The sequence below is a fragment of the Streptopelia decaocto genome (genome assembly GCF_964273445.1).
Source record: "Streptopelia decaocto genome assembly, chromosome: 22".
Taxonomy (NCBI): domain Eukaryota; kingdom Metazoa; phylum Chordata; class Aves; order Columbiformes; family Columbidae; genus Streptopelia; species Streptopelia decaocto.
This window is the reverse complement of record NC_138677.1, coordinates 1,101,752-1,116,621: the sequence shown is the minus strand read 5'-3', so window position 1 is coordinate 1,116,621 and position 14,870 is coordinate 1,101,752. Positions and strand designations below refer to the sequence as shown.

Below are 14,870 nucleotides of genomic sequence, written 5' to 3'. Positions count from 1 at the left end.
TCAGTAAAATCCTACTTACCATATGTTTTTTCAAAGTTATTGTCTAATATAACAATGAAGCAGATTTCCAGAGGTGACATTTGAGAAAGGAAAACTTTGGATTAAAATCCTACACCACTTTTTGCTGTACATCAGCAATTTGAAAAAACTAGAACTAGTGCATTGGATGCTTCCATCTGCTCTGGTATTTATTGACTTGCTTATTTATTTTACTCAAATGAGTTTTTGCCAAGCTTTCTATAGTACTGAAAACATTTGTGGCAAATACCAAGTTAATTTTTGTCAAGGGTATATCTGACACTGAGTTGCACTCAGTGTAAGAATTCCTGACCTTTTTTATTTTTGTCTAAAAGGCAGGTTATTTATTCTCAAATATGAGAAATATGCCTAACTCTATAGGCTCAATTATGTAAATCCATCTTTTCTGGCACAATCATCTTAAATTGCAGCTTGAATGTAACTATGCAGTTATCTATACACTGGAGTCTAGGAACACTAATAGACTTCTTATGTACTTCAGGGGTTTTTGTCTGTATTTATTATATCTGACATTTTTGTTTGCTTTTTTTGCATATTTTATAAAATCAGTTCCCGCAAAATCCCTGAAAACTATTACTTAAAAAAATATATTTTATTTGTTGCTGAGAGTCATAAATTCTAGGCCACTGCTTTTGAGGTGGATATTAAAAGCCATTCTAATTCTGCTTAACTAACGAATAATTAATTTAGGCAGGTAGACTCATCGTGTGGTAGAGCACTGAGGGCAAATTTCTGGTTTTTGACCTTGCTCAGAGTTGAGTTCAAAGCTTTCAAGCAGCTTGGGCCGTAAGTTGCATGTGCAGGGCATTTCCTAGCACTCAATGATCTTTCTGATCCATTGTGATTTTCTACTGAAAAATATAGGGAATAATCTCTTCGTATTACTAAAGAAAAGCTAACATGCACCCTCTAGATATCTCCCCTTTAATACAAAGCATTCAAGCTCAAATCTGCTAATACAAGGTGTTCTGCTTCCATCTTCATCACTGATTTTTGAGGTGTTTTTTTTAGAGTTAATAGCTTCAAGATGAGAACTGTGCTTGAAAAATGGCTGTGTTTTTCTGCTAGGACATCTGTACCAAGTTTAGACAACTCACATGTGTAGGATACGTTTCTGGTATGTCCCAAGACATCTAATTCCCTTGAACACATAGTCTAGAGTGTCAGTTTCTTTGCACCATGAGAAGGCTAAAACAAAAAAGACTTTTCACATTAAGGTTTTTACTAGTTTCACAGTTAGAAATTGAAAGACCATTTAATAAGTAGGGAGAAAGTCTGTAATGGTTCAAGACTTTCCGTCACCAGGATTTGTAAAGGTCTGCTGGGGTGTAACTTTAGAAGTGGAAGTCAAGAGCTTAAATTTGGAAGAATAATGCACCTAAAAGTAAAGCCATGTAAGCCTAAAGGAAATGTAAAAGGCAAGTTGTCACAAATAAGTGCCTGTGTTTCTGAGGGTTTCCTGCATAGAGATGAGGGCTACAGATGTCCAATACTAGTTCCCCAGAGAGTTTAACTGATGATTTGGGTCTTTTTTCCCCTTTTTTTAAAATTTTGAGTATTGAGAATGGAAATGGAAATGGGGAATGACATATGACTACTTACATTTCAATATTCCAATAAATTAGCCTTTTAATTTATATATAACTTGGGTTTTAAAAGCACTGGAATATCAAAGGTTGTGAAGGATTAAAAAGCATCCTTGCCTGGGGCCCCTGATCACTGAAATCTATTGATGAAAACTATATTTAAGTGTCTTTAGCTTCCCACAGTGTGTTTAGCTTCCAGTCTTAGTGTTTTGGCAACCAGCTTCTTTAGTGTTCAGAAAACATCTGTATACATGGATTTTTGTCCCCAGGCAGACAATTAAATCTTCAATAGGAGCAGGTAAGAACTTAGTGTTTTCTAGAAGTATCTACTTTCGTTTATTTCCAGATAACTTATAAATGCCAGACAAAAAGCAGTTTTCATCTCACCTGTAGTAGCTCAATATTTTGGATGAGATGATTCCTGCTTATGTGGTTGGATATGACACATTCCTTAAACAGGAGTAGAAGTAACTTGCTGCAGCATGTTTTGACCATGTTCACAGGGAGCAATCACCTCTGGATTTTAAGCCAGAGCTGAAAGTATGTTTGCCAGCAAATGAGGTGCCAGTAAAAACTAAGTTCATTAAAGCTTTTGTTACGGCATATACCATTGTTCTGAGTTCTCCCTTCAGGAATAGAAATAAACTGATGGTAGGAACAGGTATTTTTTTCCTAGTGAAGAATTGGCCTTTTGATGTTTTTATGTTTGAAAGCAGATGCATAGATAGGATGGAGTGATAATTACTCCTTGGTGAAAGAAAATAGTTTCCAGTTTAAAGTGCAGAGAAAAAAAAAGAGACATACGAAGCAGGTTGAGAGTAATGTTAAGTCATGAGTCTCATTCAGTAATAAAGTATGGATATCATCGTGTTATACTCCCAGTTGCTTTTAGCCAATTTAGCCTCTAGGAGGGGAGGAGTTAGGAAGGCAAACATTTATCTGGATGGTTTTTGTAAAACAATTGCTGACTGTGTGAATACAGGAAACCTTGGCAAACTAACCTTTGGACCAGGAACAAAAATTGTTGTAATACCAAGTAAGTGAGAAGTGAAGAATTTCATATATAAACACTAACAACCTAACTTCTGTTTCCGAGGTTCAGTTTCTCATATTAACCCAATTTACAAATTATGCTTCCATGTGTCTTTTTTTTTTCCAAGCATTTAGTTTAGGTTTTTTGTCTCTGATCTGGTGAGTATACATAAGACTGAAAAACCTTTAAATTATTTTTATTATGTCAACCCCATGGCCTTCCTGAATGTACTGTGTTACAAGGGCAGTGGTGTGGAATAAATCAGACAAATATGTTGGCACAATCATGGTTTCAGAGAAATGTTGCAATGTTATATGCACTTGTCTTTTTGTTTCCATGCTTCATCTGTTATATCTTAAATGGAAAAATAGTTAAACGTTAAACTTGATTGCTTTAACAGGTCTAAAATATATACTGATGTGGACAGTAAAGTATTAATTGATGTCATTTGTGATAAGATTTGGTTTAGCAAAATTTTAACCAAAAAAAGTAAATTCCTGTGGATACAGTCGTCAGCACAGCAAGACACTTCGCTTCATTCTGGTTTCTAAAGGTTTTGGAAAGGCGATATTCAGCTCTATCATTCAGTGGTGATTGGGAATCTGTTAAATTCTCCCTGTAGTGGTTTACATAAAGCGTCTTGTCACAGTGTGACTGATGGTTATGGGAAGTTCACTTTCGGTGGAGGAACTCACCTGTTTGTGTTTCCAAGTAAGTCTTCCAGCAAAAATAGCAATCTTAGACCCTTAGACCCTGTTTCAGTCCAAGATCCAATGAGTGTGACTTCTCCGTCCTTAGCAGAGCTGGATGTAGAAATGTTCTTGTGCTTTGGTCATATGTATCTTTCCCAAGAGCATGTGCACGCTCATCACATTAATTCAGATTGATCCTAGAAGTGTACAGCAGTATAAATCAGACAGGCTAACTTCAAGTTTCTGTTAAATTCTGTTCTGCTCTTGCAATTTTGATGAGGTACTTTTATAAAGCAGTTTGTGTTCGAGCCCTTCAGCTTCAGGTTTTCATTTCCAAGACAATATCTCATAAAGTGCACAGATATTTTCAGGAGCTATGAGACAAATAGCTAGTAATTGCCTACTTATTTTGAGACTTCAGCAATGCTAGTTCAAAACCACTGCATTGTCCATGCAGGCTAAGTAATTAGGATGTAACTGGATGTTTAATGGATCTCCCTTTTAGGCTTAGACGTTTGACCTGCTTTAAATGTTATCTTGTTCTACAAGATTGATTTATTTCATTGTCTATTGAGTATCTGTGATAAAATGACCATTTGTGCTGCTACTGAGAGCCAGAAATACCTGAGGAAAAGAAATCAGTAAAGTAAGAGGAACTTTCTTTTCAACTAGGAGAAAAAAATCACAACAATCCTTTCTTAATAGGAAAGAAATTTCCAGTTTGCAGTTTTAATTTAAAGAAAATATCTGAGGAGAAAAGGAAGAAAAACAGTCCTGATGGCATTTCCCATAAAATATTTCTCTATATATGACTGTGGGCTTTTTTCCATTTTGTGCTATGAAAGGCACAACTTTTTCTTGATAATCAGATCCTGGGACTCACTAGGATGCTTTTAGTCAATAAATTCTTAAGTTCAAACTTCAGAGCTGATTTTTGTAGAAGACTCTCAGGCAGTGCAACTGTAGGAGGAAGAAAGCAGATATTTGGACAGGGGACACAGCTAGTTGTGCAACCAAGTAAGTGTAGTCTAGTTAAATACACTCCTTTTTTACCTGTTTCTCTTCATAACATTCAAGATGGGAGATCTATCTGGTTTTGAAGATAAAGAAAAACTGTGGGTGAAAGGAATTGAAAGCTGAGTGTAAATCACAAGACAAATACTCAGTGGTATTAGGCAGTTTATTCTAATGAGTATATATTTTCACATAAGAAATAAAAATTCCTAAGGTATTTTTTCTAGAAGCTGATTAAACGCCACGGGGGTCAAGATTCAGTAGGGTAAGGTGATGAAATTTACCGAAGGACATGAAAACACAGTCTGAAGGGTCAGTTTCACTTGCTCTTTATTAAAGTAAAAAATAACTGAAGTTTTCAAAAGCTATTTTGGAAATGCAGGTGGTTCAAGGTCCATAATGCCGATTTGTAGAGTGCCATTTGTCTTTTGTTGTGACAATCTCAAAAACTGCAGGAATCTTACACCTGGTTTTCCTGCCTGTGTTATATAGGGCTCAGGCTAAACAATCTTAGTAAATCCTGATTCTTGGTTTGTGATCAGAATAGTATTTCTCTCAGATTTTTCCTTTGATTCATAGGTCAGAAGTTGTCATTCTACTGAATTCTGTGACAGGCATTTCTTTCTTTGAAAGGGCAGAAAATATGGGAGGGAAGGAGTGGGGAGATGTTGGTAATAAAAAGTGATATGAAGAAAATGATAGGAGGAAACCGAAGGTAGTCATCACGATAATAGAATCACAGAATCACAGAATGATAGAATAGTTTGGGTTGAAGTGACCTTCAAAGCTCATCTCGTCCAACTCACCTGCCATGAGCAGGGACATCTTCACCAGCTCAGGGTGCTCAGAGCCCCGTCCAGCCTGGCCTGGGATGTCTCCAGGGATGGTTCAGCCACCACCTCTCTGGCCAACCTGGGCCGGTATTTTACCACGCTACACCATGTGCAGGTTAATTTAGCTACAGACTTGGCTTGATCCCAGTCCTGTTCAAAACACAAGGAGTGATTTATGACCTGATGAGGTGCAAAAAGAAGGACTGAGTGGAGTTGCATTCATGATATCTTCATAATTGCATTTCTAAAAACCTTACATATATGTGAGGCTGCACAACATGGGCTATGAATAACTGAAACGTGTATATACCTCACAGAAATTCATTAGGATTATGGTTAATTATTTGACTGCAAGGGCAAGTTCTCTTTCTCTCCCTTATATTTTAGTCTACATATAAGATCTGACCTCTTAATGAGGAAAAAAGAACAAAAAGTTGTAGTTAGGGTAGAAAAACTTTCCTGTCCAGGTAGCTTACAGAATGGAAACACTTTAATGAGATTTCAAATATATGCCTAGATTTTCTTTGCTGGGTTGAATAAGTCTGGGATGGGATCATCTTGGTTCATTCCTGTCCAGAAATGGTCACAGATCATGTGTTTCACTGTTTTGTGTACAACTGTAGAGCAGGAAAGGTTTTTGCAAAGGAATTAAACGATGTGTGAATTCAGGAAACAACTATAAGTTGCAGTTTGGCAAAGGAACAAGACTCAGTGTTAAACCAAGTAAGTGCATGTTCTGAACTAAAGTATCTTGAGAGGTATTAGAGAACCTGATTCTTGGAATTGATGAGTACATAATGATCCTGGGAAAGGAACCTCCTTCCATTTCTACTGCTTCTAGGGCTGAAATGAAAATATGACTAGAAAATTTAATGTAAAGACAGCAGCTGTCTGTACAGACAGAAGAATTCTGTGTGTTTTCGTAAAGTTTGATAGAAATAGATTATGGAGAGAAGCTCTCATGTGAGAGAGGAGTCCTTACAGTAATTACAGTGGGAAGTTCCTGTTCACACAAAGGAAGTAAGGACTAGATTCCCAGCAAATTAAATCAGTGTAAATCAGCATGAAATGCCAGAGCACTGTGACAAATCTTTCCCCAAACTACACAATTGTCTCATTTCTCAAGCTGCTTCAGCTTCATGGTGTTCCTTGGTAGGAAGAGCCACTGCAGGCCGAATAAAAGAATGGATTTTCCTCGTGCTTTTTACATTTATCTATTTTGAAGAGTACCTCAGGGTCTACTCGTGTGGAATTACATGAGCAAGACACAGAGAAGAGACTCAGGAAGTTTCTGCCCCATTTAAAAAATAAAAAATAAAATTTAAAAAAAAAAAGAAAAAAAGAAAAAAGAAAGTGGTTTAGTATGCATTAACAGAGAGAGAAGAGTCTGCAGAAGTTCTGTTCCTGTGAAATACTGGACCATGTGTCCTAGCCAGACATTCTGGCTGCGAAGTTATATCTTCCCTTGCATAACTGTTCAGGTCCAGGGGCTGAAGTGCTCCTGATTATGCTTCTCTCTCTTTATCAAGGAATAGTTTTGAAAATAAATGATAGCTGTATGATTTCTGTAGAGAAAGTCTTAGTTTATGTGCAGCTATGCCAAAGCATATCATGTTCAGGGCACTTAATTTTTCTTGACCTATAAAAAGTAGAGACATGAAACCTACTAGGAGGTAGAGAAGAGATAACCCAGTTTTCATTTTGTGGCAATATCTAAGAGGTGTTTTGCATGTATATTTTTATTTCGATGACTGGAGTCCCCTGCTATGGAGCCTGAAATGAGCAGAAGAGTATGGAGTTTTTTTGTAAGGGAGCTTTTGACAGCGTGTATTCAGGAAATGCAGCCAGACTCATCTCTGGAAGAGGAACAAGGCTGCTGATAAAGCCCAGTAGGTATCCGCCAATATGGTTAAGAAAGACAGAATACTTTATGTCCTTTGTCAGATCTTCCTTAAAATACAGAGGGAAGATCTTTAAAACAGAAGGAAAGAGGGCATGGGGAACAAAAGCACATTCTAAAAACACATTCTAATAAATTCGCTTGTTCTCTGTTGTGTTGATGTGAGTGGAACAGATCAGGAATTGCTATTGTTCTGGTAAAAATCAGTGACTTTCGTGTTGTGCAAGCATCATGTTAGTCAGGATGAACCCTACAGGGGACTATATGTGAGACTAGTGTTCATGAATAACATTTGCTTGCTCAAAAGATTAGGTGAAAGTGGCTTTTGGGACTTCAATTTGGATTCCTTAATGGATTCATTGCCAACTGAATAAACAAGAAAAATTAGGACCTTAAGCTGGTTTTCTCTAGGAGTTTCTGTTTATTTTTTCTTGGCTTCATTTTGTGGGTCTGGTCCCCTGCTTAGCTTCTGAGATTGATGAGCTGGCTGATCTAACTCCTTCTTTAGACCATGAGGCTATGTTAGTTGTTTAAAAAATAGTGGAAATTTCATCCCACTTTGATATGTCTCACAGTGTGTTCTGGCTATTAAAGGCTGAGGCTTCTTTCCAGTTTTTGTATAGAGGCTTATTACTGTGGGACAGCTGGGTCTTCCTGGAAGCTCACCTTTGGGAGAGGCACAAAACTAATCATGAAATCAGGTACATCTTAAAACAAATAGTTGTTTTGCATTATAAATGCAAGGCTGCAATTCTCCTGTCCTGCTAACGATGGCAAAAACTGTTCTACTTAAAAACTGTCCAAGGAGATTTAGCTGCGGTATGCTAGCATAGTAGTGGGCTGGATTTCCTACTTCACACATTTCAGAATTGTTTCTATCTCCATTTTATGGAAAAATGAGAGGCACGCAATTAGAAAGACATCCTAATTTGAAGTGAAAGGTATGTGACAAGGGTGACATCTGTTTTCCCCCTTGATCTCTTTTGAAAAATGCATATACCTGTCTGGACCAAAAGTTGTGCGTGGTTTTTGTTAGTCGATGTGTCACTGTGTGAATTCAGCATCTAACTGGAAAGTCACTTTTGGAAGTGGAACACAACTGGTGGTGAAACCAGGTAGGTAGAATCCCTGGAGGAAAGCATTGCTGAAGTCTCAAAATAAGTAGGCAATTACTAGCTATTTGTCTCATAGCTCCTGAAAATATCTGTGCACTTTATGAGATATTGTCTTGGAAATGAAAACCTGAAGCTGAAGGGCTCGAACACAAACTGCTTTATAAAAGTACCTCATCAAAATTGCAAGAGCAGAACAGAATTTAACAGAAACTTGAAGATAGCCTGTCTGATTTATACTGCTGTACACTTCTAGGATCAATCTGAATTAATCTGATGAGCGTGCACATGCTCTTGGGAAAGATACATATGACCCTGGAGGAAAGCCAGAGGGAATTCTCTATGGGCAACCAAAGGTCAAGTTTAAACATGCATCAGAGAAACAAAATTATAAAGCTAGACACCTGTTTGGAGTACTGGACTCTCCTTGTACAAGTCATTGAGAGCTAAATGCTTTATTTAATTTGTGAATGTTTAAAATTAGTTTAATGCAGGTTCTGGAGTAATGACTATAATAATGACTTTCTGAGCAGCCTCTATTGATGTTAATTGTCCTTGTGAGAAAACAGAGAGAGAGCATCCATCCCAATGGGCTGTGTGCTCAATGTTTCTTTTTCTCCAAAAAGAATAAGCAAATTAAAATCACTGTTATATATTTCTGCTTCTGGAGAGGAGTCCTACCCCAAATACTCCTTTTCTTCACTAATGCATGTTCCTAGAAATCTCTCAGGCATGCAGGGGCACTCACTGTCCTTTTGTTGCCAGTGCCCGGAATCTTATCCTCATTAATTCTCAGAAGCTGCACTTCTTGTCTCTGCTGGAAAAACTGTCTTTTTGCTCTGCTGCTCCAGCTTCTGGCTACAGACAGGCTTCCATCTAGGTTTTCATTCCTTGACAACAAAAAAGCTGGGCAGTCTTGGAAAGAGATCTGAACAAGCAGGGCATTACTGGTTTGGAGAATCAAGAAAGGTACTTTGAAGGTTTGCACTACGTGCAGGAAGGTCCGGGGAGAGATCTCTGCTTTTAATGTTGATCTAGTGCTGAAAGAGGAATTTTGCTGTTGATCCTTGTAGCATTTCCTTGCATAAGTGAAAGAAAGAACTTGCAGTTATTGGTCATCTCTGTCAAAACTGAAAGAGACCATCAACTAGGAAAATCATTACAGGAAATCTAAGTTGCCAAGGAATTTACTTGGGTAGACTAAGTTAAAAGAAATGGCAAGTAGGAATTAATAAGTGACTGGAGCAGAAAAAGGTTTTTTGTTTTGAAGGAAATACTGTGTGAATAGCTTTAGAAACAAATTCAGCTTTGGAAGCGGAGTGCAACTGAGGGTAAAACTAAGTGAGTTTTCAACCATTCTCTGTTCAATATTGTATAAAGAAAGATATGTATGGGTTGAAGAAAGGTCTACTAAGGTATTTCCTCAATTATTCAACTCTGTCAGTAATCTACAGAGTGTTTCAAAATGATGGACCCAATTTGAGGTATCTACTGTTTTGAAAATGGGTCCAAGTTTTTGAAACACCCTGTACTTCCTTCATTTGACATAAGCAGTGTGAGGTCCTGAAGCCATTTGTTCAGGGACAGACGTTTTGTGCCATGGACATGCAAACACAGGTTGCCTTTCTCCCTAAAGACATAGTAGAGCTTGTGTTCTTGTTGAGGTTCACTGTGTGAACTATGGCAAGTTCACGCTTGGCAAAGGGACACAACTTCAGGTTTTGCCTAGTAAGTGCGGCCACCTTCTTGTAGTCTCCTTCCATGTAGGGCAAAGCAACCCACTGCCCAGTGATCTTTCTAGCATCTCCCTCCCTGGCCTTGTGGTGCTTCAGCTGTAGGGTTACATGCCATGTGCTTTCCTCCAGGACAGGCTTTGACTCAGGCCAGAAGTAACAGTCCTGCCAAATAGAGTTTGCATCCATAGGTCGAAAGGTTCTCTTGATCCCACATACATTCATGGGGTCTCTTCACTTCAGGATGTAGCTGACTACAAGTGACAGTTGCCGCTGTCTAGTCATTGAGTCCATGACCAGCTTTGCCAAGTGGTGAGGAAGGTTATTGTTAAGAGAGGAAATGCTGTGTGACTGCAGGAACTAGTACATATATACCTGTCTTCAGCTCTGGAACAAGACTCATTGTTAAGCCATGTAAGTCCAACACTGCTCCTATGTTTTCTGTCTTCTTTGAGGCCTTTCTTTGGGTGGTTGCAGGCAGCAACATGTCTGGGTGATTGATCATTTGTGTGTGACCATATCTAGTCATAGACTTTGCTTTAAAGGAATGTGCCACCTTGGTCCAAAGCAAACTTTCTTGCTCTCGGTTTGCCTGGGATGGACAAAGTGGCCACACGTCTGCTCTCAGATGTCCCAGCTACACAATGGGGAGACTGTCCTACTGCAATGTATCCCAGCAGGATTTGTGTTGCAGTGGAAAACGCTGCCACACTTCTGCAGCCTTCCAAGCCTTGACAGGGCTGGACAAAGGCTTGGAGAGAAGTGCTGCTCCTGAGCTGGCTTGCTGGGCTTTTGGTTATGGAAGGAAATGTTGATTGATTATGAGTTCTGCAAAATGACTTTTGGCTCAGGGACCAGACTGTCCGTCCAACCCAGTGAGTGTGCATTTTTCCTGTGTGTCCTTTGTCCAAAGTGCTTTAGTGTGCACTGCAGTGACCTGTTAGACATACTTGTGTCTGGGTCACACTACAGGTGGGAACAAGAACACAGACAATCTTTCATTTAATGCTGAAAATATAAGCCATGAGGGGAGTCTTTGACATCGTGGACATGCAGAAAATCTCTCACTTGGAACGGCAACTTGACCTGAAACATGGCTTCAGAAACAGATTTCCCCATGTTCTGGGTAGTAACACTGCCCTTGAGCCTGTTGCACTGAAGAACTTTGTCATAGCTTCTTGTACAAGGCCATTTGCAGGGCTGACAGGGACAGAATGTGCATGGTGCGGAGAAAGTAACTTTTCAAAAGGCAACTGAACTTTTGATTGTAGCCTGTAAGTAACAAAATTGCACTGCAAATTGGAATTGCTTCATTTGTCTCTTCTTCCTTATTGTGTAGCTGAACAAAGCCTCGGAACTGAAACAGTGAAACTCAGGCAACCCTTGCCTCCTTCCAGAAGCTTCCATGTGAAGGCTTCAGTTATTCCTGTCTTTAAAAGGTTGCTTGTATGACATTGAGGTGTGCACCATCCAATGGTCAGACTGATGGTCCCACAGCAGTCATCTCACAGTAGTCTTTGAAATCCACAGACAGACAAACCTGATGAATTTCCACCATGGGCTCCCTGCACATAAGCAGCATTTTCAGATGCATGTTCCCATTGATTCTAGGAAAGCATTACCATAGGTGCGAGCTGTCACTGCTGGGTCTTAAAAATTAAGAACCACTTCTCTGAGAAGAGCAAGTGAGCTGGGGAATAGATTTTCCCTTGTTCCAGGCAATGACACTGGACTCAAACCTGTTGTGTCAGGGGGATTTGCTGTGGTCTGAATGCAGGTGCTTCATGTTTGAAATCATGCATGAGGCTGACAGAGACATTTTTGTAAGGAAATGTGTGAGAGTGTGAATGCTGCACGCGAAGTCACTTTTGGAAAGGGAACAGTGCTTTCAGTGACACCAGGTAAGCAACAACTTGCCCTGGACACTAGAATCACCTCATTTCTGTCTTGCTCTTGTTTGTTTTGAGGGGAACAATTTTGAGAAGCTCAAGACAGGGAGACCTGTGATGCTCCTGGTATCCCCTGGACTTGGTTTTCCCTCATGTCCTGTGCCGATTGTTACACAGTCAGAGCTTCTTTACATGCCTGTTTGCATTCCTCCCTTCACCCTGAGCACAGATGGAAGTGTGTGCCACTGAGAACTGATAGTCCAGAGTACTTAGGAGATCTGATCCTATCCATCACCAGGTTGTTCCAGTGGTCCTGTGTCTGTCCTTTGTCACTGTGTCCCACAGGAGGAGGAGAAGGAGGAGGAGGAGCCTTTGCATGGCTGGGGAGAGGTGCTGCTTCTGGAATGGCTTGCTGGGCATTTTATTATGGAAGGAAATGTAGTGGGATTATGGCACCAGGTATGACAAGCTGACCTTTGGCTCAGGGACCAGACTGTCCATTCAGTCCAGTGAGTGTGCAGCTTTCCTGTGTGTCTTTTGTCAAAAGTCCTTGAGTGTCCACTGGATGGTCTTCTAAACATCCTTGTTGTATCTAGGTCACCTTCATAGTGGAAGGAGAACACAGGCACTATTTCATCTAAGGCAGATGATGAACAGGAGTCTCTGAGATAGTGAACTTGCAGGTGTGGCCCAGGGTAGCACCAGCAGCTTTCACAAACAGGCATTTTCACCTATAAATGCTCTTGAACCCAGATGCAAGTTGCTGGTCTCTTCACTTCAGGATGTAGCTGACTATGAGTGACAGTCAGCACTGTCTTGTCATGGTGTGTGTGACCAGCTTTACCAAGTGGTGGGGAAGGTTATTGTTAAGAGAGGAAATGCTGTGTGACCACAGGAGCTGGTGCGTATAAACCTGTCTTTGGCTCTGGAACAAGACTCACTGTTAAGCCATGTAAGTCCAACACTGTTCCTATGCTTTCTGTTTTCTTTGAGGCCTTTCTTTGGGTGGCTGAGAGCAGCAATGTGGCTGGGTGTTTCATCACTTATATTTGGTCATATGTAGTGATGGACTTTCCTTTAAGGGAATGTGCCCACTTCATCCAAAATGACCCCTACTGCTCTCACTTTGGCTAGGATGGTCCAAGTGGCCACACTCCCGTACCAAAAGTGCTGTGGGAAGGCTGTCCAACTCCACTGTGTCCTGGTGGGGTGTCTGTTTCAGTGAGAAGCACTGTCACTCTTCTGCTGCTCCTCCAAGCCTGGACATGAATGGGCAAAACCTTGGGGAGAGGTGCTGCTTCTGAAATGGCTTGCTGGGCTTTTGGTTAGAGATGGAAACACTGCGTGATAGTGACTCAAGCTGCAGCAAATTGCCCTTTGGCTCAGGGACCAGACTGCCCGTTCAGACCAGGGAAGGTGCAGCTTTTCTGTCTGTCCTCTGTCAATAATCCTTAAGTGTCTTGTGCCTAGAACTGATTCCATGTGGCGACATTTGGACACGGTGGTCCAGGATGCTGATGGTCAGGCAGCCAGTATGAACAGAGGTGTGGTTTAGAACAGCCAGAGACATTAACCAAATTGTGCTCACAATCTGTATATGGCTTTGCAAGGCTGTAGGGGATATGTAAAGGGTGGTTCAATACTGTTCCTGACCTTGAGATTTTCATGTTTACTTGATCAAGACCTAGATCACACTCAGTGCAAATGTTTTCTGGTAGTCATGTCAAGTATGTAGATTGTAGCTCCAGGTATGTAGATTATTATCCTGAGCACAACCAGAGAGCAAAAAGCTATGGATCATTATGATACTTGCTTTCAGCCTGGATAGGATTTGGACAGTGAAAGAAGAAAAATAGCAGAAGGACCTACAAAAAAGCCATGCAAGTGAAATCATCCTCCACTGCAGCAGCTTTTCACTCTTGTGGGGTATCCCACTTACCCAGGGTGCAGTTGAAGAGGATGCAAATACATCCTGACTGGTGAATGTGTCACCATGTAGGATCTAGCCCTTTGGATTTTTGTCAAGTGCTCCGCTGTTGAGACAACAGCCCCTTTGACTCAAGGACTAAAGTCAGTGTCTGGCCAATTAATTGGGTTAATGCCTGTGTGTTGCTCACCCAACAATTGTGTCCTAAGGCTGTGCTCCAGCAGCATCATGGGACAATCACACAGGAGCAGGAAGGTAAATTGAGCTCTCAGGGAGAGCTTATATTATTGCTTAATAAGAAAACAGATGAGAAGAGTGTGCTTTTTTTCTTTTGGACAAAAGTGCAAGACTAAGGCACTTTGGCACTTTGGTGTCCTGAAAAGTCCCCGTGCCAGTGAACGACTGGTATTCCCCAAGCAGCCTGAGAAAATCATCCCTGAGTTTTTATCTTTCACTGCTCTCTGTGTCACATTCCCAAGGCAAATGGCATCTCCTGTCCAAGGAGCTCATCCCTCTCCTCACAACAGGAGACCAGATGGGGTAAGAGAACAGACTGAGCCTCGGGTTCTTGTTAAGGTGTGTAGCATTGTGTGAACACCAACGTAGCAAAACTACAGTTTGGGACAGGGACGAAGCTACATGTTCTGCCAGGTATGTTTTCTTCTCCTGCTTCTGCAATTTATGCTGTCTCCTCTTGCTGCATTCCCACTTTTAGCCAGTTTAACACCAAAAAGAGAAGTCAGAGGTGCAGTTGTAAGACACAGAGGGAGGATTTAATTTTTGCTGGCCTTGGCATGGCTGGGCAAAGGCCTGGGGGGAGGTGCTGCTTCTGCTATGGCTTGATGGGTTTTTTGTTATGGAAGGAAATGCTGTGTGATTATGGCAACAGCTACGGGAAGTTCACATTTGGCTCAGGTACCAGACTGTCCATCCAGCTCAGTAAGTTTGAAGCTTTCCTGTTTTTCCTCTCTCATAAACCTTAGACAGTCTACCAGAGTGTCCTGTAGATGTGTTTGGTGTTTCCATGTTTTGTTACAGATGGGAAACAGAACATAGGTGCTTTTTCAAGATAATCTTCTGCATGGAAGTACCTTCCAGGTGGCAAACTTCCA

General features: G+C 40.6%; 1 protein-coding gene across 1 annotated transcript in view; it reads left to right on the top strand.

The window, feature by feature from the left end:
- The window catches only part of LOC309449223 (T cell receptor alpha chain MC.7.G5-like), a gene marked incomplete at its 5' end in the record, with an annotated part of 441,544 nt that overhangs the window by 376,075 nt on the left and 50,599 nt on the right, over nucleotides 1–14,870 (top strand). Inside the window, one exon of the mRNA XM_082071188.1 lies at nucleotides 8,149–8,212. Coding sequence (XP_081927314.1) covers nucleotides 8,149–8,212 — 64 coding nt within the window. The remainder of the gene's footprint in view (nucleotides 1–8,148; nucleotides 8,213–14,870) is intronic.